The 24,241-nt window shown below is 52.9% G+C and overlaps 1 protein-coding gene across 1 annotated transcript in view; it reads left to right on the top strand.

Moving 5' to 3' along the window:
- The window catches only part of TGFBI (transforming growth factor beta induced), a 30,754-nt gene extending 18,192 nt beyond the window's left edge, over nucleotides 1-12,562 (top strand). Inside the window, exons 8-17 of the mRNA XM_029941173.1 lie at nucleotides 2,029-2,241; nucleotides 3,076-3,213; nucleotides 3,800-3,945; nucleotides 4,922-5,058; nucleotides 5,710-5,840; nucleotides 8,309-8,433; nucleotides 9,629-9,731; nucleotides 10,284-10,363; nucleotides 11,400-11,424; nucleotides 11,891-12,562. Coding sequence (XP_029797033.1) covers nucleotides 2,029-2,241; nucleotides 3,076-3,213; nucleotides 3,800-3,945; nucleotides 4,922-5,058; nucleotides 5,710-5,840; nucleotides 8,309-8,433; nucleotides 9,629-9,731; nucleotides 10,284-10,363; nucleotides 11,400-11,424; nucleotides 11,891-11,931 — 1,139 coding nt within the window. The 3' untranslated portion in view covers nucleotides 11,932-12,562. The remainder of the gene's footprint in view (nucleotides 1-2,028; nucleotides 2,242-3,075; nucleotides 3,214-3,799; nucleotides 3,946-4,921; nucleotides 5,059-5,709; nucleotides 5,841-8,308; nucleotides 8,434-9,628; nucleotides 9,732-10,283; nucleotides 10,364-11,399; nucleotides 11,425-11,890) is intronic.
- The last annotated feature ends 11,679 nt before the right edge of the window (nucleotides 12,563-24,241 follow it).

A 24,241-nucleotide genomic window follows, 5' to 3' on the forward strand; every position in this document is an offset into this window, starting at 1 on the left:
GAAGGACCACGCACATGAAAGTAGGGAGGAGAGGAGAGGGCAGGGGAGGGGAAGGGAGGCTGGTTCGGCCCTCTCTGCCCCCCGACCCCACAAGCCACTGCCCCCTTCAGCTCCAGAACTGCTGAGCTGCTGCTCGCTGACTTGAATCTCCTGCAGAGAGGAGTTGTTCCCAGGTCCCCTGGGTACCCCAACCCCACTTATTTATCCCAGATATGATCCAGGGGTGACTTCATGTCTTCTGAATCTATTTAAATCCACCTTCAAAATCTCCTATCTGAAACACCTACTTCAGACACCCTGTACATGTAAAATGTTCTTGCAGCCACGCAGGGATGGGCGAGGGCACGCTTCTGAAAGCACAGATGGGGATCTGTTGTGTCCAGATGTTGTGGCGCCACCATGCCTGATCTGTGGCAGGAACTGAGGCCACACAAGGGAACATGGTACCGACGTGCCTTCAAGGAAGTTGAAGCCTAGTTGGGCTTAAAGACAGGCCGTGGGCTCTGAGTGGTGACAGAGATGCCCCACCCTCATGGGCACGTGCAGCCGAGGCTTCCCAAGACTTCCTGGAGGAGCTGAGACTTGGGTCAATCTCAGCACACTGAACTTGCCATTTAGAGCTCTGTTCCCCCTAAAGCCTATTTGGTACAGAGCACGTTTGCACCTTTGTAGACATCAGAATTCCTGATTAAAAGAAAAAGACACTAATTTTCCCCTTTTGCACATCTGCCTTTTCCTGCTCGGTAACCTGTCTGTTTGAAGCAAGGACCCTCTCTGCACAGGGCTCTAGCTGGTGGGCTTGAAGGTGGAGGGACAGGAGTCCAGCCGACAGGCTCTGTTGTTTCTAGGAGGTTGGCAGACAAGCAAGAAGCAGCCTTGGGCGTGCCTTGGGGCATCCAGCCCTGGCTCTGCGTCCCCTCCCAGTGGCCCTAGCAGGTCACCCCGTCCTCAGTTTCCTTCCCTGAGAAGCTAAATCTCTGAGGCCTCTTTCCCATAGCAACCAGCTGTCCTTCCTCTCCTGCTGCCCGCCGAATGGCGTCAGCACTGGCTTTCAAGGTCCCCAGCACCGCTGCCGCAGCCCTACGCCTCTGCAGGCCCTCGACGCTTCCTCCTGTCCGTGACTGTGCGGTTTTGGTTCTCACGCTCAGCACAGATTGAAACTCGCCTCTGTGGCGAGAACATAAGACAACATGAGACAAGGGACCCTGGTGACCTTGGTGAGCAGCAGCCTGGGAATGCGCCCTGCCTGGCTGGGGTCATACCCCCCCCCACTGCCCCTTGCAGCTTCCTCAGGGCCCCCAACCTCTGCCGTGTCCCTGAAGAACTCTTGGACAAGTAAATAGAGGATTCTATTTATGATTTGTGGGTGGGGTGAATGGAGTGGCAAAGACCGTGTCTTCGTGGTCACCATCCCCAGCCACTAAGCAAGATCCTGGCAACTAGGGGACCCTTCGGTAAAGTGAACAAAACCAGATAAAATGAGTCAATATTCCAGAACTCTCATTTGTTAGAGTTTCCATCTCTGCCTGCCACATTTTACATTTTTGAAAGGTCTGTCGATAAAAAGTCCCAGGGTAAGGCTCAGGTACTTGTAAGAGAATTCCCCTTCAAATTCAGGTCCCAGTAAGCCAGTCGCTAACCTCTATTGGGCATTCACTCTGTGGCCCAGCACTGGGCCAGGTGCTTCACATTTAGAGCTTACACCACCCCTGGGCGGGGAATGCCAAGCTCATCTCCACCTGAGGAGGAAATTGAGGCTCACAGAGGCTCAATGGCCTGTCTGGGGCCCCAGCAGCTGGTGAGTGGCCAAGCTGGGATTCAGACTCAGGCAGTCTGCCTGCGGAATGAGGCTCGACTCAGGGGGCAGCAGCAGGAGCGGGGGGGACCCAGGCCATGAGGTGACCCCGCCTCATCTGAAGGACGGTGACAGAGAGAATAGAATCATTAGAGCCCCGGAGGCCACAGGCTGGCCTCTGACGTCAACCTAGAGCCAGTACTGACCTGACCTGCATCCTATTCAACCCCCAGACCTCCTGAACAACCACATCCTGAAGTCGGCCATGTGCGCCGAAGCCATTGTTGCAGGGATGTCCATGGAAACCCTGGAGGGCACCACGCTGGAGGTGGGCTGCAGCGGTGACATGCTCACCATCAACGGGAAGGCCATCATCTCCAATAAAGACATCCTGGCCACCAATGGTGTGATCCACTACATCGATGAGCTGCTCATCCCAGACTCAGGTGAGCCAGGCCTCCCAGGCGATGGCCCTTCTGGGTCCACTGTCCCCTCTACCATCCCTAGGGGAGACACTTCGGGACCGTAGGGATCTCAGGGGCCATTTCCTTGCCTGCACCCAGCTCACAGCCTCTCGGGAGAAAGGGCCTGGACCCCTGTTGGGTTGCAGCCAGACGGAAGCATCTCGAGCTGCAGGCCCAGGAGTCCAGGCATTACCTTGGAGGCAGGTGAAGGGAGCTGGGGAGGGAGCGGCTCGATCACAGAACAAGTCTTCCGGAAGATCTGCCTGCTCTGGTTGGGCACAGAGGGCCATTTGCTGACCTCAGAGCATCTGCCTTCTCTGTGCTGCCCAAGCATCCCAGAGCCACTGACCCTGGGAGAAATGACTGAAAGGACCTTGGCTTGAGTTTCACTCAGCATGCTAGCTAGACCCATTCTGGAATTTGAGGGAGGTCGTTTGCCCAGGAGTGAAGCAATTTCACAGGAGAAAATCAAGCCAGAAGAAAACTCTGCACGGGTGTGGTTGCTGGCTTTATCTACTCCTCAGAAGCCATGACACAGATGGCGCTGCCTTGCTGCAGGCCTTAGCTGGTGCCCTGACCAAGGTGGGGACAGAGGCCAGGCTCTGCCTGCCCCGCACCTCCCCTCCCTGCCCTGCCCAGTGAGACCTGGGCAACTGGTGCCTTATGACATGAGCCCACTGCGTCCCCGCTGGTGCCAAGAGGGCCGTTGACTCGTGAAACCACATTCCTGCCGGTGTGTGTCATGCTCTGGGGTGGACGGATGATAAGTGAAAACAGCACTGCTAACTTCTGAACCTGCATTCTCCTTCCTTGCAGCCAAGACGCTATTTGAGTTGGCTGCAGAGTCGGACGTTTCCACAGCCATTGACCTTTTCAGACAAGCTGGCCTCGGCACTCACCTCTCCGGAAACGAGCGGCTGACCCTCCTGGCCCCCCTGAATTCTGTGTTCAAAGGTACCACAGCGACAGCAGAGCCCCCGGAGTTTGTCTCTGGGGGAGCTGCCCCCGCACGCCGCTGTCACCTCTGGCAGCACTCTCCCTGAGTGCCAGCACCCTGTGTATGCTAACACTCCCACCCAGCTCAACAGAAACCTTGGAGGCTCTGGCACATTGTTTGGCAGAGCCGAGAATGCATTTTGGGGGTCTGGCCCTCGGAATTCAAAAGTTTGCATCTGGCCGGAGAGCAGAGAACTCTTGTGCCTTTTTCTTTGCAGACTCCATCACCCATGTGATAGTCAGAAGGTCAGAGTGAGGATACGGCTGAGCCGTGGTCATGGGGAAGGCGGTGGAGGGCGCCAAATGGTGTCCGTGCCTTCCCCTCCCTCTACAGGCACAACTCCAAATCCCCTCGATTATCTAGACCTTTTTTGGTTTGGCTAATTTGCAGAAGATGGCAGCTGTTAAGTAATATTGGCAGCCTTGCTGGATTTCTCAATCTCCCGTTTCCAAACTCAAGAGGGTTGGGCTTCCCATGCATTTGTCTCTCATTCTCTTCATTTCTGGAGCATGCCTCTGGACCCACGCACACCTTCCCTTGCAGATGGAACCCCTAACATTGATGCACGCACCAAGAATTTACTTCTGAATCACTTGATCAAGGACCAGCTGGCCTCCAAGTATCTGTACCATGGACAGACCCTCGACACTCTAGGTGGCAAAAAACTGAGAGTTTTTGTGTATCGCAATGTAAGTTCTGGCCCCCAAATTGTGCCCTTTCTTTGTCTCTGCTCTAGGAAATGGAAGCTGTAGTAGTGGTAAAAGAATATATATGTATATGTGTGTTCGTATATGTATACGTATGTGTGTGAGTATATATGTGTGTATTATGTATATGTATATGTGTATGTATATGTATGTGTATATATGTTGAGAATATATATTATATACTTATACATACATATATACACACATATATATATATTCTCAATAAACAGAACCTTGCCTATGAACCAATTTCTAGTAAGGAAGGAAGGAATTTCTGAATTGTATCTTCTTTGCAAGGATCAAAATGGGATCCTGTAGAGGGATTAGAATCTCCTTTGCTGGAGGCCTTTGGGAATGAACCGCAGCTGTCTCAGCTGGCTGGGCAGGCAGCGGTCTGCCTCAGGCTCAGAGTGATGAACAGGGAGGAGGGGTGGAGGTTTGGACTCCTTAGCTTAATGTGAAGAGAAGCCCCCTGAACAGAAGCACAGCGCCCCCTGGTCCAATAGGTTATTTTGCCTCTTCTCCAGGCTCTTCTCTGTCTTCAGACCCAGCAGTTGCTCTGGAATATCAGACAGGGAGTACAGGAACAGCGCAGCCCTTCCTCGGGGCCAGCCAGTACCACTGACTACAGATGGCCGGTGTCTGGTGCATTGATGAGTCAATAGACTCGATCTATTGACTTGACCGTTGTTGACGGACATCATGTGTGACGGGATAGTCTCATTATGGGACTTCTCTGTTTCTTTGTTGGGGTTCAAGAGCCTTTTTTCCTTAACACAATTTTTATTTTTTCTTTTCTGGAAAAAGCACAACCTTTTATCCTGGTCTTGGTGACCTGCTCCAGGGTGTATCCGTTGATCTCTGCGGGGAAGCCATCGGCAGGCACATGCCCTGAACAGATCAGGAGGCCTGCGTGTGGGAAGATAACGTGCCCTTTCTCTGCCCCTCTTTTGCGCAGAGCCTGTGCATCGAGAACAGCTGCATTGCAGCCCATGACAAGAGGGGCAGGTATGGGACACTCTTCACCATGGACCGAATGCTAACCCCTCCAATGGGGACCGTCATGGACGTCCTGAAGGGGGACAATCGCTTCAGGTAACCAGCTTCTCCCAAGTGGTCACGCTGGGGCAGGACGCTGGGCTCAGCTATCCTTCAAGCTCCCCGCTTCCCCAGGGGTTCACTTAACGCGGGCGGTGCACTGGTGACCTTCCAGGCTAAGGATCTGGGTGCCTTCCAGGCTGAGGGTCATGTAGGAAGCTTATGTTGAAAAAAAGAGTTATTTCTGGGAATGTAATCCTCACGTCCTTGGGAATAGGGAGGGGGCTGCATTTTAGACAGAAGTCCAAGGAAGGCATAATGCTTCCTTTTTAAAGTCCCAAGTACGCGGAGAGCGCCTGGGGTTGAGTGTGCGGTGACTCTTGCTCTGCGTGGCCTGAAGACTCCCTGCTGCTCCTTCTCAGGCTCCCTGTGTCACTTTGCTTTCTTGCTCCCTTCTCTCCTTTTCTGACTTGCTCGCTTACTGCGGGCGCTATGACGCCGGAGCCTGGGAGGCCAGCCAGCACTCCCCTGAATCACATCCCCAGTCTGCGGGTCAGCCATGCTGCCCGCCTCTCCCTTCCTGCACCACCACCTCCCCTACTTCTGGCCATTTGACTGAGCTTAGCATTTAGAGAGAAGATGCATTTGGGGAAGTGACCACCCCCTCCCCGCCACAGGCAGGTGACTATTTCTCTGGCATCTCCACAGCATGCTGGTGGCCGCCATCCAGTCTGCAGGGCTGACGGAGATGCTCAACAGGGAAGGCGTCTACACAGTCTTTGCTCCTACGAATGAAGCCTTCCAAGCCATGCCGCCAGGAGAGCTGAATAAGCTCTTAGGTAAAGACCAACCGTGTCCATTTTGTATGGTTTCTCAAGTGACTGTACCGGTCAGGGGCCCAGCAGGAAACAGGTGGCACATTACAGAGGGTTTCACTGAAAGGAATTTAATGAGGAGACTGTTTGTAAAACTGTGGGCAGGAGTAAGGGACCGGCAAAGGGTGACAACACCCAGGCTGGGGTTGGGGAAGGGGAGGGGAAGGGGACAGGGAAGACCAGAGCCTCGGAGGAAGGACACAGGACAGCAGCCAGAGCCACATGCAGCTGCTGGCAGAACCATGGCAAGGGCCCCAGGACTACCTTAGCCTCAGTCTCTTCCCACAAGCCCATTGCTGTGAGGCTCCTGTCAGCTGGGAGCGGCGTGGGGGGGGGGGCGGGGGGCAGGAGGGGGGCAAGGGATGATGGACAATGTGCTTCGCCACAGCCAGCCTCCCTGGGCACTGTCCAAGGCAGAGAAGAGTGGAAAGGCATTGAGTGGGTAACGGCCAGCCTGGCCACTGAGGCATGTCTTCCACTGGGGACAGCAATAATGAAGCCATTTACTGGCACAAAATGTCCCTTGGGATAAAAGCTTTACCGACAGGCTATTCCTGGCTCTGAGAAATTTAGGTGAGGACGTTTTGGAGGCAGTCCTAGCTAGCAGTTCAGAGCTTGGGCTCTGGGATTACCTCAAAGCATCTTTACCTCCTGGCTCCGGCACTTACCAGCTGAGTGATCTCTAGCAAGTTGCTTAACCTCTCTGAGCTTCAGTTTTCCCATTAGAAAAATGAGAGCACCCTGCTGTGTACTGTGTAGAATAAATGTACTGCTGGGCGCTGGGCGCTGGGCACACGTCCTCCCTCAGTGATGGCTACGATGAGGGGGAGGCGGCGTGGGGGCGCAGTGCTGAGCTCTGATGCTTGCCCAGATACACATCTCATGAAAAGGAGAGCCTAAGGAGGAAAGAGAGGGGGAGGGGAAGAGAGGGAGGAGGAGGAGGAGGAAGGACCTTGGCCAAACCTTGGGGCCCACATCACATACACCTTCCTTCCTGCTCTGGAGCAGGAGAATAGGAAATTCAGGTTGCAGGCAGCCCTGTGCTAAAGTTGTGTGCTCTTTAACATTCTTTATTGCCTGGCGAATGCCTGTGTCTTTGATGCTGGCGTGCATTCCTGAGCAGAGGGGAGAAGTTCATTCTGCACATGAACTTTCCATCTTTGTCCAGCAGGACTGCAACAGTCCCTAGTGGCCTTGGACCTGCTTCACTTCCCTCTCGTGTTCCGTCGTGTAGGGGCAGGGGTGGGGTGGTGGTGGGGTGCTGGTGTGGGCAGAGCTGCCCAGACACACCTTCTGCCAGGCCTGCAGGCAGGAATAGCGCTCCTGGGAGACAGAGCCCTGCTGGGAGATGGAGACGGAAGCCTGTCCAGGTGGCAGAGGTCAATCCAGGTATTAGATGTCTTAGAAGAAGGAAGCCTCTCGTACCCCAGGGGGCTGGTTTGGCTCAGCACCTCCCAGGAGTATTTTCGTGGAATGGGAATTCATGTCAGCTAGGTTGTGGATGTTTGGAAATTACTTGGTACCTGGTGGCTCCATCCCATGGGCACAAATGTAACCAAGTGAACTCTCCAAAACGCTTTAAAACTTCCTCTGGTCTCAGTTTCGAGATGCTGGCAAGAGCCGTCCCTAGGCCCTGGGGAAATCTAGCCACTTGGCTGGGGCTGTGAGTGTCGGGGCGGCTGTGATGGAGAGGAGAGGGCAGCTGGCGGCCTCAGGCATTGCCTCCCGCACTCAATTTGGAAAATGCCTGTGCACCTTTATGAGCAGTCGGATGCTCTCCCCAGTGGGCAGAGGAGTTGATGTGGGCTGGAAGGAATGTTGAGGCGTGACGGGAGGGGTGCCGTGGGGGGGATACCCCCCTCAGCCCTGACCTCATCGGCTCCATCGCCCCCCCCAGACTGCAGCTGTTGACTCTTTTAAGTTCTCCCTTCAGGAAACAGCCGCCACAGAATATGCATTTGAGGGCAGAATGTGTAAATATTTCACTACTGTGTTATAGCCATCGGGAGCCGTGCTGATGATGAAATGTCCCAGATGCCGGTGCTGGAAAGGTTCCTGGCTTTCCAAGCAAATATTTAGCTCATGGAAAAATGAGTCATACTCATAGAGGAGTATGGATTAGCTCCTTCTCAGTATCACAGAGAGAGCTCTTGCTGAGCCCAGCAGCCCCCCAACTACAGAGCCAGAGTCATGGCTGCAGACATGGCCCTCATTGCCCTGAGCCTTAGGCAGCCGGGTCGGGGCGGGGGGGGGGGGGGGGTGTCTGAGGACTGAGTGCACAGCAGGTGTTCACAGAGTGCTCATTACCTGCTCAGGGAGTTCTCCATCTCCGGAGTCACCACCACAGGCATCCCCTCTGGGCCCTCCTTGACCACGCCAATGACCAGCTTTGGAATTAACTCTGCTCTCCTTTCTTTCCCACAAACCTGCAGGCAATGCTAAAGAGCTTGCCAACATCCTGAAATACCACATTGGCGATGAGATCCTGGTCAGCGGAGGCATCGGCGCATTGGTGCGGCTCAAGTCTCTCCAGGGGGACAAGCTGGAAGTCAGCTCAGTGAGTGTGTTTAAGAACCAAAGGGCCGGCCATGCACCGTCACTGGGGGCTCCAGGGATCTCTCGCCCCTAGGCCAGCGTTAGATACACACTCGGTCTGGAAGATGCACCTTGGATCTCTGAGTGCCTTCTGTCCAAAGAAAGAAAAGAGAAAAGGGTTTTCAGGGAAATGAGGCGAGATTGTGGGGGCACATGAGTAAGAACTTCTGGATTTGCTCAGGAATCAAGCATCTGATCGGCATCTGGGGGAGGCCACGAGATCTTCCTCCCCTTAAAGAGATGATAGGCAATTACTCATCTGAGGGATCAGTCCCCCGGCCCCTTCCCACCCCGTCCCCTCCAGTGTGGGGCTCACTGAGCTGCACCATGTGCCACACCATTCCAAGAGCCTTTTTCTCAGACGCTCGGTCTGCGAGCTTTCCCCTGTGATGACACACGGGGTTCCTACTTGAAGAAAGAGAACAGATAGCTGGCCCAGCTCCGTGAAGCTGCCCTTGAACTCCCTGGTTGCACCTGCCAAGGGCACTGGGCTTCCCCGCAGAGGGACCACTATTCCCTCATCCCTTTGCATGTCACTTTCTCTCCAGAGCGTGAGGAAGCGTGTAGGGAGGCAGGCGTGTGATGACATGTCAACTTCCCCAGGTCACCTGCGAATCTCCCAGCTCCTCGTTTTGGGTGTTGGGGTGCTGTCACAGGCTCTGCTTCCTTCCCCCTTGGGTGGGGCCTCTGAGGATCAGGAAGGCCTGAGAGAGACGCCCAGGTGCACTTCCCATGGGAGAAGGAAGGTGCTGGGGATGAGTGGAAGGAAGGAGCCCTGTGCCGGGGGCTGGGGGCGGGGCTTCTCTTCCCAGCCATCCCACCCCCTTAGCTTAAAGGAGGCACCTGCTCTCTCTTGGTCTCCTTTTCCTCTTCTGCTAAGTGGGACAATGATGTCTGCATCTTCACCACATGCTCCTGGGAGGACCGAGGAACTAGCACGGAAGGACATTTTGTAAATTACCCTGGGCTGTGCTGAGCCACACAAGGGATCAGAATGAGTCTGCCCGACTAAAGGTGTGTGGCTGGCAAGGACCGTTCCATTCACCAGTGCAGCCCTTACACTTAGCCAGGATCTCGCATCTAGAACTGCTCAGTAAGCACTTGCTCAGAGTAAGATACAGATGGTCCATGCTCAACAGTGGTCTCTTTTTCTCCAGAAAAACAATGTAGTGAATGTCAATAAGGAGCCTGTTACGGAAGCTGACATCATGGCCACAAATGGCGTGGTCTATGCCATCTCTAGTGTCCTGCAGCCTCCAGGTAAGGCCCTAAAGGATCCCACGGCCCCTCAGTCTGCAGCTGACCCTTTCCCACACAGCAGCTGGCGCTCGATGGAAAACCATTCTGAGCAAAGATAAGAACCTCCATGGAGGTCCGACCGAGCCTCCGTGAACAGCCTTGCCGTGGCTGATTGAAAAGTGAATTAGGAACTGTTGGTGTCAGACTAACTACCCCAGAAACTCAGGCCAGATTTCTTTGCCCCACTCAGCCACAGCCCACATGTTTGTCACACGTGGATGCTGTGAACGTGGTTCCAAGCACACTTCTTATAGCTTCTCGCCTCCTGGGAGCTCTCTTGTCCTCCAGCACACTTGTACTTGAGTCCAGCCCGTGTCTGCACGGTGCTTTCACCTTTCTTTGAGCTCTCTCCCCATGGGCCAGATGCCACCGTGAGTTATGAAAACTTACGAAGGAAAAATTCACTGGCGACTGTGAGCCAGGCCGCCCCACAGCGCCCCTCAGTCATGGCTGCTCTGAATGCCATGCTAATTATTTTGCTCTCACCAGAGTTGCCTTTTCTTTCATCACCAGCCGTCAGACCTCAGGAACGAGGGGATGAACTTGCAGACTCTGCACTTGAAATCTTCAAGCAGGCGTCAGCGTATTCCAGGGTAAGACGCCACTAGGTTTGCCCATGACCTGAGCACCCTGGCTCCTCTGTGTGGGCCCGTGGTGGCGGAGGGCTCTCTGGGTCCCTGTCTTCCTTGGGCTCCCGTGACACTTCTCACTCCCATTTGGGCATCCTTAGTGGTGGCCCGTGTGGAGTTCAGAGGAAAGAACCCAGGCAGCCCCGGCTTCCTTTGTGGGCAAAACCGCAGGCCTGTAAACCAAGGCCTCTGAGCTTCGTTCTCTGGAGAAGGCACTGCTGGTGAGAACAGATAAAGCTCTGGAATCTGTCCAATGAGGGCAGCCTGTTCCAAATTAGCCTTACAGTGTTGGCCTGGCCTGGCCTGAGCTCGGGCCTCTAAGTCACCCTCTGGTTTCCATGACATGGCCCCTCTTGGATGATGCTGGGGCTCTTCTGGGTAGTGCTGGGGGTTCCGGAGACAGGGCAGGTGTGTGTGTGTGGAACCTCCCTTCCTTGCTTCAGCTCTCCTGCCCTCACAGAGCCTCTGTGATTCTTCCCGTGCTGCTCTTCCTGCTCCCCGGCCTGCGCAGGGCTTCCTAGGAGCCTCACTCGGGTTCCTTTGCTGCACTAACATGGAGCCCCTTGGGAATGTGGGCACCTTACAGAAGCCAAGAGGGTGTGCTCAAGTCGGTTCTTACCCCAGGGACCCAGAGCTGGAATATGTCCTCTGCTTTTGGACAGAGAGCTTTTCCCAGTGCCCCTTGAGAAGGGTTCTTGGCTCTGAGCTCCTACTCTTCCGGGCCACCCGTGGGTCTCGGTGGAAGCCAGGCTTTGGGGTCTCCCAGGAATATCCACCTCCAACTCCAGTTGGTTGCGGCTTACACTTCACTTGGGGCTGCCAAGACCGACGGAGGGCCTCCTTAGGGCCCAGCAGCTTTATGTTCCCATTTCTCTTCCTTACCCCGGGCATTGTTTCTGAGTCAGTGTGGCACTGGGCAAAACCATTGCCATGAATACGTGCAGGTACACCTTTCACTGGAAAACCTGACACTGTGTGTGTGTGTGTGTTGTTTTTTCAGGCCGCCCGGACCTCGGTGAAGCTAGGTAAGTCTGGCCGGGATTTGAAGACCTTGTGTGCTAGCTGGCACCTCACCCCCAAGCAGGCCCCAACCTGCTATCTACTGAATAGAGATAAGAATGTCATGGCACAAAAATAAAACAGGCCTGGCCTTTAGGGTCATACGCAGAACACCCACTTCCCTTCTCCATACGATGGAGAAAATAAGAATACCAGCCTTTTGGGGTTGCTGTGAGTTTTTGGCTTTGAGAACCCGGGAGTACTGCACAGGGATGTGCCAGGAACACATGGTGGCTCCAAGTTCGAAGATGGAGAAAACCCCAGTTCAGAACGTTGTTGAGTAAGACAGCAAGTCTTACAAACCCCAAGGCACCCGGGATGTGCAGCAGAGAGAGGTGGAAGGGGCCGCTGGCCGTGCGCTCGTGACTCTGACGGTGTCTTCACAGACACGGGCAGTTTGCACCTTTTCACCTTGAAACTCCCCTCTTGCAGCTCCTGTCTATCAGCGGTTATTGGAGAGGATGAAGCATTAGTGCGGAAGACGCGGGAAGAACGTGCTTTGGCAGCTCACCGCCACTTTCTCTGAGTTCACCAAAGAGACTGAATGTTTTTGAAACCAAATATCACACACACATCAGTGCACCTGGGTGGCACCGTAGTGAGGTCTGAGCCCTGGGTGGGTGGCGGGAGGAGGGAGATGTCCTTTTCATTGGTCCCCCCCCCCCCAAACATGGCTGGTAAGCTACTGCATGCAGAGACCGGACGTCACTGCCTGAGAGTCCCTTCCAAAAAGGACCTGTCCCACACGTGGAACTTCCTGCCCATGCCAAGTGCTCTGAAAAAGGGAGCTGAGGTTTTGCGGAACTCACAAAACTCAAATCACCCACTCCTGCCTCCTGGGGGGGGCGGGCATTGGAATCCTGGCACTGTCTTTGTAAAGCTCTTTTGCAACTGGAGACATGGCATCATTATAAGCTATGAGTTGGAACTGCTGTGTTAGGCATGTCTTGTGCCTGCACGTGGCTTGGACACTCCTCTGTGGCCCTGTCCAGGTGGAAAAGAGGGCGGGCAGAGCACGCGGAGCCCAGGATTTCCCAGGTGCGGCAGAGCCATCGTGTGTTGGTAATAATAAAACCAAAGAAACGTGTGCCTGTGTGGACGGGACCTGTGTGCAGGCCTGAGTATTCACGACTCCGGTTCTGTTCTCGGGGCTGGGCTGGTCCTTCTGACCGAGGCTCCACCCACCAGCAGCTTAGCCAGGAGCCCAGAGGGGACAGTCTGTGGGCTGTGCTAAGTCTTTGCTGAACTTTTTTCCTTTCAGTCTCCACTGGCCCTGGGGGGGCTCAAGTCCTCAGTGTTCACTTTCCTCCCAAAGGGCCCATCTGCCTTGCAGGCTGTGACCCCTGCGTTTGGATTGGACTTCTGAATGCTCAGCAACTGCTCTATGAAGAGCTTACAGATACAGTCCCATTATACAGATGGCGAGACCAAGGTACAGGAGAGGAAGGGCCACTGGCAACACAGAAAATAGCTGAGTTGGAAATGCCTCCCAAGCCTTCTGCCTCCCAGAGACAAGGCCAGGGAGGTTTTCTAGGCTCATATCCCCTGTGCCAACCCACACACAGATCCCTTCCCCTGCTCCTTTTGTCTTCTCCGTTTTGCACAGACAGACTAGTGCAACCAGGCCATCATTGCTCCCTGCCTGCGTGGCCTTCACCTCTCAGGCCCTCTGTTTCCTCAACTATACCAGGGGGTGACCATAGCATCTACTTCCTAGGTCCATCTTGAGGAAGGAACGAGATGATCCTACTAAAACCTCTCAGGCTCAGGGCAGCTGGGAGCCCTTCTCTGGTGTCTTTCTGGAAGGAAGGCAGCCCACCTACCCGGAGCAGGGGGACCCTGCCGCCCTCCGACGCTCAGGCAGCCTGGACCGTCTGGCTCCAGCAGGCGGAGCTCATTCCACTTCCAGGACCCGGAGACCCAGTGATGGTGCGTCTGTAGCGCCACTGCTGGTGGAGGAACAGATAGAGCCCCTTCCACGCAGCCTGGGGACGCAGCCTGGGGACGCAGACGCTACCTCTCCCATCTTACAGGCCCTCACCTGTCGCCCCATGGCGCTTCTCAGTGGCTCCACAGATATCTGTGTTAGGCTCTGTTTTCACGAAGCTTCCCTGCTCACGGGGAAGCGGATTGTGAATCAGCTGATGGCACTATGCCCTGAGCTCCAGATAACGAAGAATCAGAGGACTTAGGGGTGGAGGAGGGGATGCTGAGGAGGTCCTGGAAGTGGGAGGAGTGAGAGCAGGTACAGAGCTAACCCCGAGTGAAGGGCTTTCCGGAGAGGGTGGCCCGGAGAGATGACCTTTAGTCCCCCTCTGTGGTGCCTGGTCTGTTCCCAGGGCTCTGCCCTGCTCACCTGCCCCCAGGGGGTCATGCTGGCTGGGCTGCCAGTGGTCGCCAGCTCTCGCTGGACATGCTGCAGCCACACCTCACTTAAGCACCCAAAACACACTTTCCAAGAAAACATCAGAACCAAAGAAGTGGTTAGTGTCACTTTTAAAGATCCTTTAATTTAAACTAAAAACACAAGTTCCTTAAAAATGCCCAAACCCCTCCATGGGCCCCTGCAATACTTGCCCTGCCTCCAGCCCAGCCTCCCCAGCGAGGGGCTCCCTTCTTTCAGCTGGCATGTCCTCCTTGTGATGGAGGGCACTCACAGTCTGGTCCTGCCATCCCCTCCCAGGCAAAGAGGGTCGAGCTCCCTTTTTCGGGTCCTGAACACTCCCTACCCCTTTCTATGTTTTTCCTGGAGACACTGGTGAAGCATTAGGTGCTCCTATCTGGGAAGGGGTACCCAGGGCTTGAGGGACAGCTGCTGGATGGGTGGGGGGTGGGTGACTACTGGAGGTTGCTGGGTGTCTGCCCTGTGTCCCCCTTGGACAGAAGGCCAGAGGACAGCCCACACCTGGGCTGAGCCCTGATCACTGAGCCCCAATGAGGAGAAGGAGGAAGAGGTAGAAGGGAGAGGGCTCTGCTTGGACCCCATCTCTCTCTGCCATCAGTGGGCGGCCGCCAATGCCTCTGGGGTAGAGAGGCTGGCAGGGGCCCTGAGCAGAGCGTGCCTTTCCCACATGGGGGCCGAGGCTTCCTAGACCCGGAGGCCGGCCCAGCTCTGGGGCCAGAGGAGGAAACACTGCACTGGGCTATGCATTAAGTGCATCCTCTTTTCTCTTCCTTCCAGTCTTACAAGTATGAGTCGGTTTCATTTTACTGCTGTGGAAATGGGAGCTTAAAGAGGTCATGTGCCAGATGGCAGACTGGGCAGAGGCGGGAGCATAAACCTAGCCCACATGGCCCGAGACCCCACACTCCCGAGCACTCTGTCCCCTCCTGGCCAAGTAGGACATGGTGCTGGGGGGCTGGACACCCCCTCCCCTTCTGAGAAGCCCCAGAAAGCCTGGTCTCTGTTTGTACAACTTAGATCATAACTTGTTTCCGTGCTACTGGCGGCCAGGAGGGGGTCAGCAACAGCTACGGATGGCCCGGCCTCATGGATGTCAGGAAAGGAGAGAGGAGAGGGATTCGCATGCAGGGAAAACGCCTTTGTGCTTGAAGCCATAACTCAGCGTCGTGGTCTGAGAGGAGCTGCCCGGAATACTCTGCTCAGAAATCTTTCCAAAGCCAGGGGAGAAAGCCATGAAATAAGGGATGGGCCCAGTGCCCTTTCCAGACAAGTCAAATGAGGCCACCTCTGGCAGTCCCAGGCTGGCAAAGAAACGCATCCCTTCTGTGGGATCCTGTGGCCAAATGCTGGACTGAAGCAGTTTGGAGAAGTACACCTGCTCACAAATTCGTATGCACACACTCTCACATTGTCACACACACATGCACACACATTCATTTTCACACACTCACACGCTCACCCCACACACACACCCCTCCACATCCTGAAGGGGCCCAGAAACACCCTAGGGCACAGATAGCTGGCAGTGGCGAGAGGACTCTGGGACCCAGGAGAGGAAGGTAGCAGCAAGTCCACAAGTCCCCCCCTGAAGGTCCAGCTGTGGCCTCAGGCCTGTTGGGGGCAGGCCGCACATGTCTGAGACCTAATGATTAGAGATGTTAAGTATCTTTTCACATGCTTCTCAGCCATTTGTGTATCTTCTTTGGAGAAATATCTACTCTAAGTCTGTGCCCTTTTTTTTTAAATTTTTATCTTTGAAAGACAGCGTGAGCAGGGGAGGGTCAGAGAGAGGGAGACACGGAATCTGAAGCAGGCTCCAGGCTCTGAGCTGTCAGCACAGAACCTGATGCGGGGCTTGAACCCACGAACAGTGAGATCATGACCTGAGCCGAAGCCGGACGCTTAGCCGACTGAGCCACCCAGGTGCCCCTTCTGTGCCCATTTTTGAAGTAGGTTGTTGGCTTCTTGAATATTACAGAAGTTCTTTACATATTCCGGATATGAATCACTCATGAAATACATGATTTGCAAATATTTTCTCCCATTCTATGGGTTACCTTTTTACTCTGTTCATATTATCCTTTGATGAATAGGAATTTTTTTAAATTTTGATTAAGCCCAGTGCCGCTGTTTTACTTTTGTTCCTTATGCTTTTGGTGTCATATCCAAGAAGTCATTGCCAAGTCCAATGTCGTGAAGTTGTGCCCTCTGTTTCTTAGAAGAGTTTCATAGTTTTAGCTTTTACTTTTAAATCATTGACCCATTTTGAGTTGTGGTATAAGGGTCCAACTTCATTTCATGCAGACATCAAGTTTTCTTAGTAACATTTGTTGGAAAAACTGTCCCTTTTCTGGTGAATGGTCTAGGCACTACCTTTGCAAATTATGTGGCCATATATGCAAGGTTTTATGTCTGGGATCTGTTTCCTACAGGTCTACATGTCTATTTTTCTGTCAAAACCATACCATTTTGATTACTCTAGCTTTGTAGTGAATTTTGAAATCAAGAATGTGAGTTATCCAACTTTGTTCTTTTTCAGGACTGTTTTGACTAAAGAGGGTCCCTTGAGATTCCATATGCATTTTAGGATGGATTTTTCTATTTCTGCAAAAAACCAAAAACATCATTGGGATCTTGGTAGAGATTTCAGTGAAAATGTATATCACTTCGGGTAGTATTGACATCTTTACGACATTAAGTTTTCTGACATCCATGGACACAGGATGTCTTCCATTTATTTTTGTCTTCTTCAATTCCTTTCAAAATGTTTTGCACTTCTCGGCGCGTAAGTCCTTCATAGAACCTTGGTTAAATTAATTCCTGGGTGTTTAATTTTCTGATGCTATTGTAAATGGCATTGTTTTCTTAATTTCCCAGTGGCTGTTTAAAGGATTGCCTTGGCTTCAGGATGGAGGGAAGGAGTAGAAGCTGGAAAATCGGGCAAGAGGGTGTTATAGTCATGTGGTCAGGAGACGGTGCAGGACCAGGGTGGTGGCACTAGAGATGGGAGGACACGGCAGGGACGGAGATAGTCTGGAGGCGGAACAGATGGGACTCAGAACTGGGTGGGAGGAGTGGCCTGCAAGAAGAGGTCAGAGGTGCTAATGTTTCCCCCTTGAACAGCTGGGTGCAGGGTGGTGCCGGCTTTTCTAAAATGCAGAAGAACCAGGGGCAAGGTATCAGGAGAACAAAACTAATAGCTCTACTTTGGATATTTGACGCCGGGGAAGCCCGTCCAACATCCAGGTGGGGTGTCAAAGACACTCCAAGCTGAGGAAAGCGGAGGGGGGCCTGCTCTGCTCCGCTTCCGTCCACTCTGGCTGGGAGGCACCCCCTCACTGTGGGGGGGCACTGTGGCCCGGCAGGCCCCAATTGAAGGAGAATGTCTGGTCCAGAGAGCAGACAAATGGCTGGTTAATCACGCTGACGAGAGGTGACTTCATTTGGAGCAGGTGACCTGCCCTTCTAACCCCTCTGGGGAGGAGGTTTCATGCTTAGATAGTTTTCACCATTTATGGGATCCTCTCCCTCCAGTTCTGTTGAAGGAAGAAGGTCTGTGATTTGGAAGCAGCAGAGATAGAGAGGAAAGACTTTTGATTAAATATCTTCATTTGGGCGGAAATGAGTTTTTGAGCGAACAGATGGAAAAAGCACTCTTTCCCCTGTCAGTTGGGGCCAGTATGTCCCAATGGCTTCCTGGCAACAGCCTATAAATTATTCGAGCTCAAGGAAACCATCTGCAGGCGGGGACCTTTCCCTGGTGACAGCTCTCAGTCTGGCTCCCAGAAGTGGAGAGTGAGGGAAACAGCCCTGGGGGTGGCGTAGTCACACCGTGGTCGTCTGTCAGGGAGGGGAAGTGACCCGGGCCAGCGTGTGCGCGCGCACACACACACACACAGGCACACACCCACACACAGGCACACACACCTGCATCCTCAGGTCTTCCATCCTACAGGTGTAGGAATTCAGAACACATCTGAGAACAAAGCAAGAACAGACTCTGACCTGCCATGATGCAGCCTTGGTTTTAGCAGCCTCAGAGCCCGGAGGCTGCTTCAGATTCTGTGTCTCCCTCTCTCTCTGACCCGCCCCTGCTTGCACTGTCTCTCAAAAATAAAAGAGCCCTTCAGTCATCTTTCCAACCCCCCTTTTAGCTTGAGAAGAATCCTGTTTGTTACTTTAGTTTTATTTCCTAATGCATCTATCATATTTGTGTTCATTTTTAAATTCGATTTAAATTTGATGTTCTCTAAGACAAGAATTCAGGGCCTTTTTTAAAATATATGTTTTAATGTTTTATTTATTTTTGAGAGAGAGAAAGAGAGAGCAGGGGAGGGTCAGAGAGAGAGGGAGACACAGAATCTGAAGACAGGCTCCAGGCTCTGAGCTAGCTGTCAGCACAGTGGCTGATGCAGGGCTTGAACCCACGAATCATGAGATCATGACATGAGCTGAAGCCAGACTCTTAACCGACTGAGCCACCCAGGTGCCCCGAGGATCTTTTATTTTTAATGTTTATTTATTTATTTTTGAGAGAGAGTGTGTGAGCACAAGCAGGGGAGGGCCAGAGAGAGAGAGGGAGACAGAATCCGAAGCAAACTCCAGGCTCTGAGCTGTCAGTTCAGAGCCCAACACGGGGCTCGAACCCAGAGCCATGAAATCATAATCGGAGCCGAAGTCAGATGCTTAACTGACTGAACCACCCAGGCGCCCCAAGAATTCAGGGTCTTAATGAACAATGTCACCCCCAGACTTTTATCCCACTGCCAGAAATTCAACAGCTACTTGCTCCCCCATTTTGTTGTTTTGCCTTTTCAGAGACACTTTTGATTTCTACTCATGTCAGCTGTCTCTCAGGGCCATGTTTTCTCATCTCCTGTTCCTCTGATGTACCTAGCTGTGCTGGCACCTTACCACACCCATCCATTGGTGCTAATTTAATATCTTTTAACACCTTGGATTCAGATTTCTTTGCCTTTGAAGATAACTTTTTTCTTTTTGCGAAATTAACACTTTCTCCTTGTAAAAGTTTCAGAAAACACAGAAGCGGAAAGAAAAAAGTAAAAGATCACGTCTACCGAAGAGGGACAACCCTTATTATTGTTATTATTGGAGCAAGTCCTTTCCGATTTTAGTTTTGAGACAAATGTGAGCATATGTAACATCATAATCTCCCTTGATTGGGCTAAAATAAATTATTTACAGGTCTCAAAATAAAAACAAAACAGGTGTTGCGGTAGGTGGGATTTTGGAGGGGTCTCCGTGACCTTGGCTCTCTAGTGTTTCTCCTCTTTTGTTGGCAAATGTGAGATGATCCAGGTGGGTCCAATCTAATCACACAGCTCTTTAAAAGCAGAGCTTGCTGGAGCTGGGGGCCGAAGAGGACGTTGGGTAGATGTGGAGTTTTAGCATGGCTGGGGGGCAGAGTCGCTCTTTGAATTTGGAGATGGTCAAGTGGAAAGCAAAGCAGGCTGCCTTTCACAGGGAGAGTAGCTCTCCCGAGAGCTAGCAAGGAACTAGGGACTTCAAAGCAAGACCCTGGGTGGCTCGGGCTCGTCGTCAGCTAAGCCTCTGACTTCGGCTCAGGTCAGATCTCACATTCGTGGGTTCGAGCCCCGCCTCGGGCTCTGTGCTGACTGCTAGCTCAGAGCCTGGAGCCTGCTTCTGGTTCTGTGTCTCCTTCTCTCTCTGCCCCTCCCCCTCTCATACTCTGTCTCTCTCTGTATCCAAAAAAAAAAAAAACAAAAAGACCCCAAAGACCTACACTCGCCCCCAGGTTCCAGGTTAGAGCCCACCCACGCCTGACTGTCAGCCGAGGAGACGCTGAGCAGAGAACCCGCTCTAGCCCATGCACATACTCCCGGAATTGGGAAGCAGTGGGTGTTGTTTCAGGCCCCTAAGTTTGTGGTAACTTCTTACATGGCACTAGAAATTGATGCAGGCACCTAACTTAGCGAATGATTGAAAAGGAAAGCACATTTCTCTTTCTAACAATATTTTGAATATTAGGAAAATCACTTTGGGGACTGATCGTGTGGATTTAGTTTCATTTTTTTCTACTCTGCGTCTGCAGTGGCCTCTCAAGGGCTCTGGGGCCAAGGAAAGCCTGTGTCAAGAGGGAGTCTCTGGGGCTGGGATTCGGGGCCAGGCCGCGTGAGGCCCCACTGCACACCCAGTCCACAATGCGGAGGGATTCCCTGCTTGTAAAACTCTCCTAGACTCACAAGGGCATTTGTATATGACAAATTATGAGCCTGTGAGCATTCAGAGAGCCTTCTGGGAACAAATCCTCACCTTTACATTTTAACACACGTAAAAGCCTTTGCAGTCGAGGGTGGCCATAGGGCTGACTGGTGGGAGAGAAACTGAAACACAAGAACTCTGGAGTTCCACCGACCTCCGCCTCTGCTGCCAATCCTAATAATCAAAGACCCGTCTCACTGAACGCCTAGCCCTGCGAAGCCTTAGGCTGCTTATATTACACTCACATTCTCTTGTATTATCTTACTGTTTTCGTTTACAGAGGTAGAAACTGAGGGTCCGAGAGTCGTATAATGTACCCCAGGAGGCATCATTAATGAATTAGTGAGGATTCTGATCCCCCTCTGACTCTAGACTCCACCCTGGGAGCCCAGGGGCAGGAATGTCTCTGCCACAACCCAGAGCAATGCTACTTACCCTGCTGCATGTTAGAATCTTGAGCAACCTTCTAAAAGCCCTAGGCCTGGACTTGAACAGATAATTGGACACAAATTGGGGTTGAGGGATTCTGTGTCTCAATAGTGGAGAACGTCTCCTCGGGATTTTAAGGTGCAGAACCGCCATTCTCCGCCACTGTTATGCAAAAGGACCTTCCTAGGGCCCTCTTTTCATAGGCAGATTCCTGGGCCTCCCTGGGAGACAGTTTCCACTGGGTCAATAAAGACCCAGCCCTGGTCCATGCTATTTAACCTTGGCAAAAAGGAAGATTCCAATTCATAAGTCTGTGAGGGAACCTCAGATTCTGTGTTTTAAACAAGTGTCCAGCTGACATGAATGGTCCTGGTCCAGGGGCCACATTTTAAGTGGCGAATATCCTCGCAGACTTAGACCTAGACCAACGTTTCTCAAAGTGTAGTCTGGGGACCGCAGCATCATGTGCAAACTGAACAGCAAGGAAAACTGGGGGCCCCACGTCAGCCTTACTGGATTAGAAATTCAGGGGGTGGAGCCAGCATTTTGAATACGCCTTCCAGGTGATTCTGATGCAGGGTACACTTTGAAAACCACTGAGAAGTTGGCCACATCTGGGATATCAGCTCAAGCCTGGCAGAGAAGGGGCGTCTGCTCTGTTCCTTGTTTTTGCTTCGGGCTCCAAAGGCAAAACTCTGTTCTCCCAGGAGGGCAAGTCAGTGGAAGAGGAAGCATGCAAAGCTCCCAGTAGCCACACTGGAACCAGCAAAACTTCCCTAATTTCCTGACAAGGTCTGGGGCAGCCAGGTAGGCACTGTAAGGCAAATAGGCGAAATGGAACATTCTTGAAAGATGCAATACGGTGTAGTTGAGTTTTTTCTCAGTGCATCAGTTTCTGGAGCCTCAATACCCTGTCTAGAAAGCAGTAGGATTTCCCTAGCATGAGAATATAAACTGGGCCCTTCCGTGAAAGGAGAGGGTGGCGTTATCTTTTTGAACATGGATGCAGTCTTTAAGTACACATTGAATGCCCGGTGTATACCAAGTACTCTGCTAGGAAGCCGAGTGCGAAATGGCAGAACCACTTTTTGTGTGAAGAGAGGCGATCCCACCAACCCCATGCCTATCCCAGAGGCGGGTGCCAGGATCCTCTCGCCTATAGGTCACTAGGTACCCATTCCAGGGACACATTCCTACATTCTGGGAACGTCTGGCTTCTAAACGGGGGTCTTAAGGGGCATTCTGATGGGTTCCCTTTTTTGTAAAAGTAGAGCCCAGAATAATAGGTATGCCTTTCTGAGCTGGAGCCTTGGGGCGTGCAGAGACAGGGCTCAGACCTGAGGGAGAAGGAGCAGAGAGAACAAGAGCCTCGGGGCCACTGGGGCGAAGAGGCCTCTTCTGTCCAGGAGAACAAGTCCAGCCCCCAGCTCCCTACTCCCTGAGCTGGGCAGTCACATGAGACCCCTCACCGCCTTCAAAGCCCAGCTCTTCTGCTTGGCCCTGCAACGGAGGGTTATATATATATATATATATATATATTTTTTTTTTTTTTTTCCTGAGAGAGAGAGAGAGACAGCGTAAGCAGGGGTGAGTCAGAGGGAGGAGTCACAGGATCTGAAGACGGGCTCCAGGCTCTGAGCTAGCGGTCAGCACAGAGCCTGACGCAGGGCTTGAACTCATGAACCGAACCGTGAGATCATGACCTGAGCCGAAGTCGGACGCTGAACTCACTGAGCCATCCAGGCACCCCCAGAAGTTTTTTTTTTTTTAAACCAGGACACGGGACACCTGGGTGACTCAGTCAGTTCAGCATCTGTCTTTGGCTCAGGTCATGATCTCCTAGTTTGTGAGTTTGAGCCCCACATCGGGCTTTGTGCTGACAGCTCGGAGCCTGGAGCCTGCCTCGGATTCTGTGTCTCCCTCTCTACCACTACCCTGCTTTCTCTCTCTCTCTGAAGAATAAAATAAACATTTAAAAGTACATAAATAAAAAATAAAAACCAGGACACCACCTGTAGGGCTCTTGATAGCTAAGGGCTGAGAGCTCTTCCCAGAGGAGAGAAGACGGGTTGCAGGGATGCTAAGGGTGCAGCTGTGAGCCTCCAGAGCCACCCAGCTGTGGAGGGCAGAGCAGGGGAGCACGTGGCCGCCACATCACCCTCTTCCAGATACATGGAGTTTTCACCCTGCAGGGTCCCCCCCACCCCCCGCCACCATCCCTGCCCCAGCTGCTGCATTAAGGATGTGGGTGTCTCCAGCCATCGTCCCCCATTCCGGTTAAGGGATCCCAGGAAGCTGCTGCCACTGCTCTCGGCCCCTCTGAAGTAGCCAGCTTCTGTATCCTTCTAATAAGACCCCAGGAGCTTTGAGCATTTCCTTGCTTTTTCTCATACACCATTAGCAGGTGAGCCTGCCCTGTGCAGGATGTGCTGGAAGAGACTAAGGTGAAGCAGGGAGCCCAGCTGGCTGCTGTCAGGAAGTCTAAGTGAAAGGTGATAGAGTCGGGATGCTTGGGGACCAGGTTACAGGGGCAATGATAAGAAGAGAGAGAATGAAAGAGGTATTTTACAAGTAAAATCATTAGGACTTTGTTAAATGGCTTGAATTGAGGGGAATGAGGAAAATCAAAGCTAGCATCCAAATCTGGGGCCGAAGCCAGCCGGTGGATAGTGCTGCCGTTTCCTGATAGGAAAGGAGGGAGGAACCTGTTTGGGCGGGTAGAGAGAGGGAGTCAAGAGTTTGGGTTAATCAAGTTTGAAATGTCAGAGATATTCAGGTAAGCAATTGGATATTGAAATGTGTAGGTCAAAAAAAGACCTGGGCTTGAGATCTGCATTTGGAACTCACCTGCAAACTGGGAACTGAATGCCAGGGCGTGGGATAAGGGTACAGAGGGAGGGAAGGATAGGGTTGTCCCAGAAAGGGTGGTGGAGCCACAGGCCCTCCAACCCTTGGGGGTCCACAGAGCAGGAGCCAGCAAAGCAGACCAGGAAAGACAGGCCAGCGAGGCAGGTGGGCGAAGAGGAGCCAGAGGCATCAGGAGGCTCAGAGCAGAAAGTGTCTCTCGAGTTCTTGGGGTGGAATAAGGTGGGCAAAGGGAATTGACCTTGCATCTAGCCTGAGGGTAACTCAGCTGATGGAGGGGAAAGCCCTTACCCCAGGAGATGAGAAAAGAATTGAAGGCTAAGCAAATGGAGACAGAGGTGCTTGGCCAACAAGGAGGGGTGGGGGGAGGGGGAGGAATGTTGTCAGGAGAGGACATGGGTTAGGGGGAATCTTTTCGAGGAGGTCTTAATTTGGGTTTTGGCAGGCCGGACAATGCCCAGGCTGGTTCGTAGGGCCATGGGAAGAACCCAGGAGAGGGCGAGACATCGGTGATGCAGGAGGCGGTTAGGGGCTGGGATCCGGGGGATTAGGATGGAACCAGTGCACCTTTTTATGTGCCTGGAAGGTTCCTCCCAGATGGAGGTGCTTGCTGGGGGGCTGGGGCTGTTCAATGCTCCCAGTCCCTTTTTAGGATCGCGTGCCTATCCGGTAGGGAACAGAGGGGGTGCGCCGGGGACGTCTGCCTCCCAGCCCCCCACCCCAGCATGGATGGAAGGGGAGGCATGTCCCTGGAGGCGGGGTGCAGAGAGGACAGGGCTGAACCCATGCATCCAGGAGGTGAGACAGCGCGCCTGCAAGGACCGAGAAGCGTGCTTCAGCCT

This window comes from Suricata suricatta, chromosome 6 (genome assembly GCF_006229205.1).
Source record: "Suricata suricatta isolate VVHF042 chromosome 6, meerkat_22Aug2017_6uvM2_HiC, whole genome shotgun sequence".
Taxonomy (NCBI): domain Eukaryota; kingdom Metazoa; phylum Chordata; class Mammalia; order Carnivora; family Herpestidae; genus Suricata; species Suricata suricatta.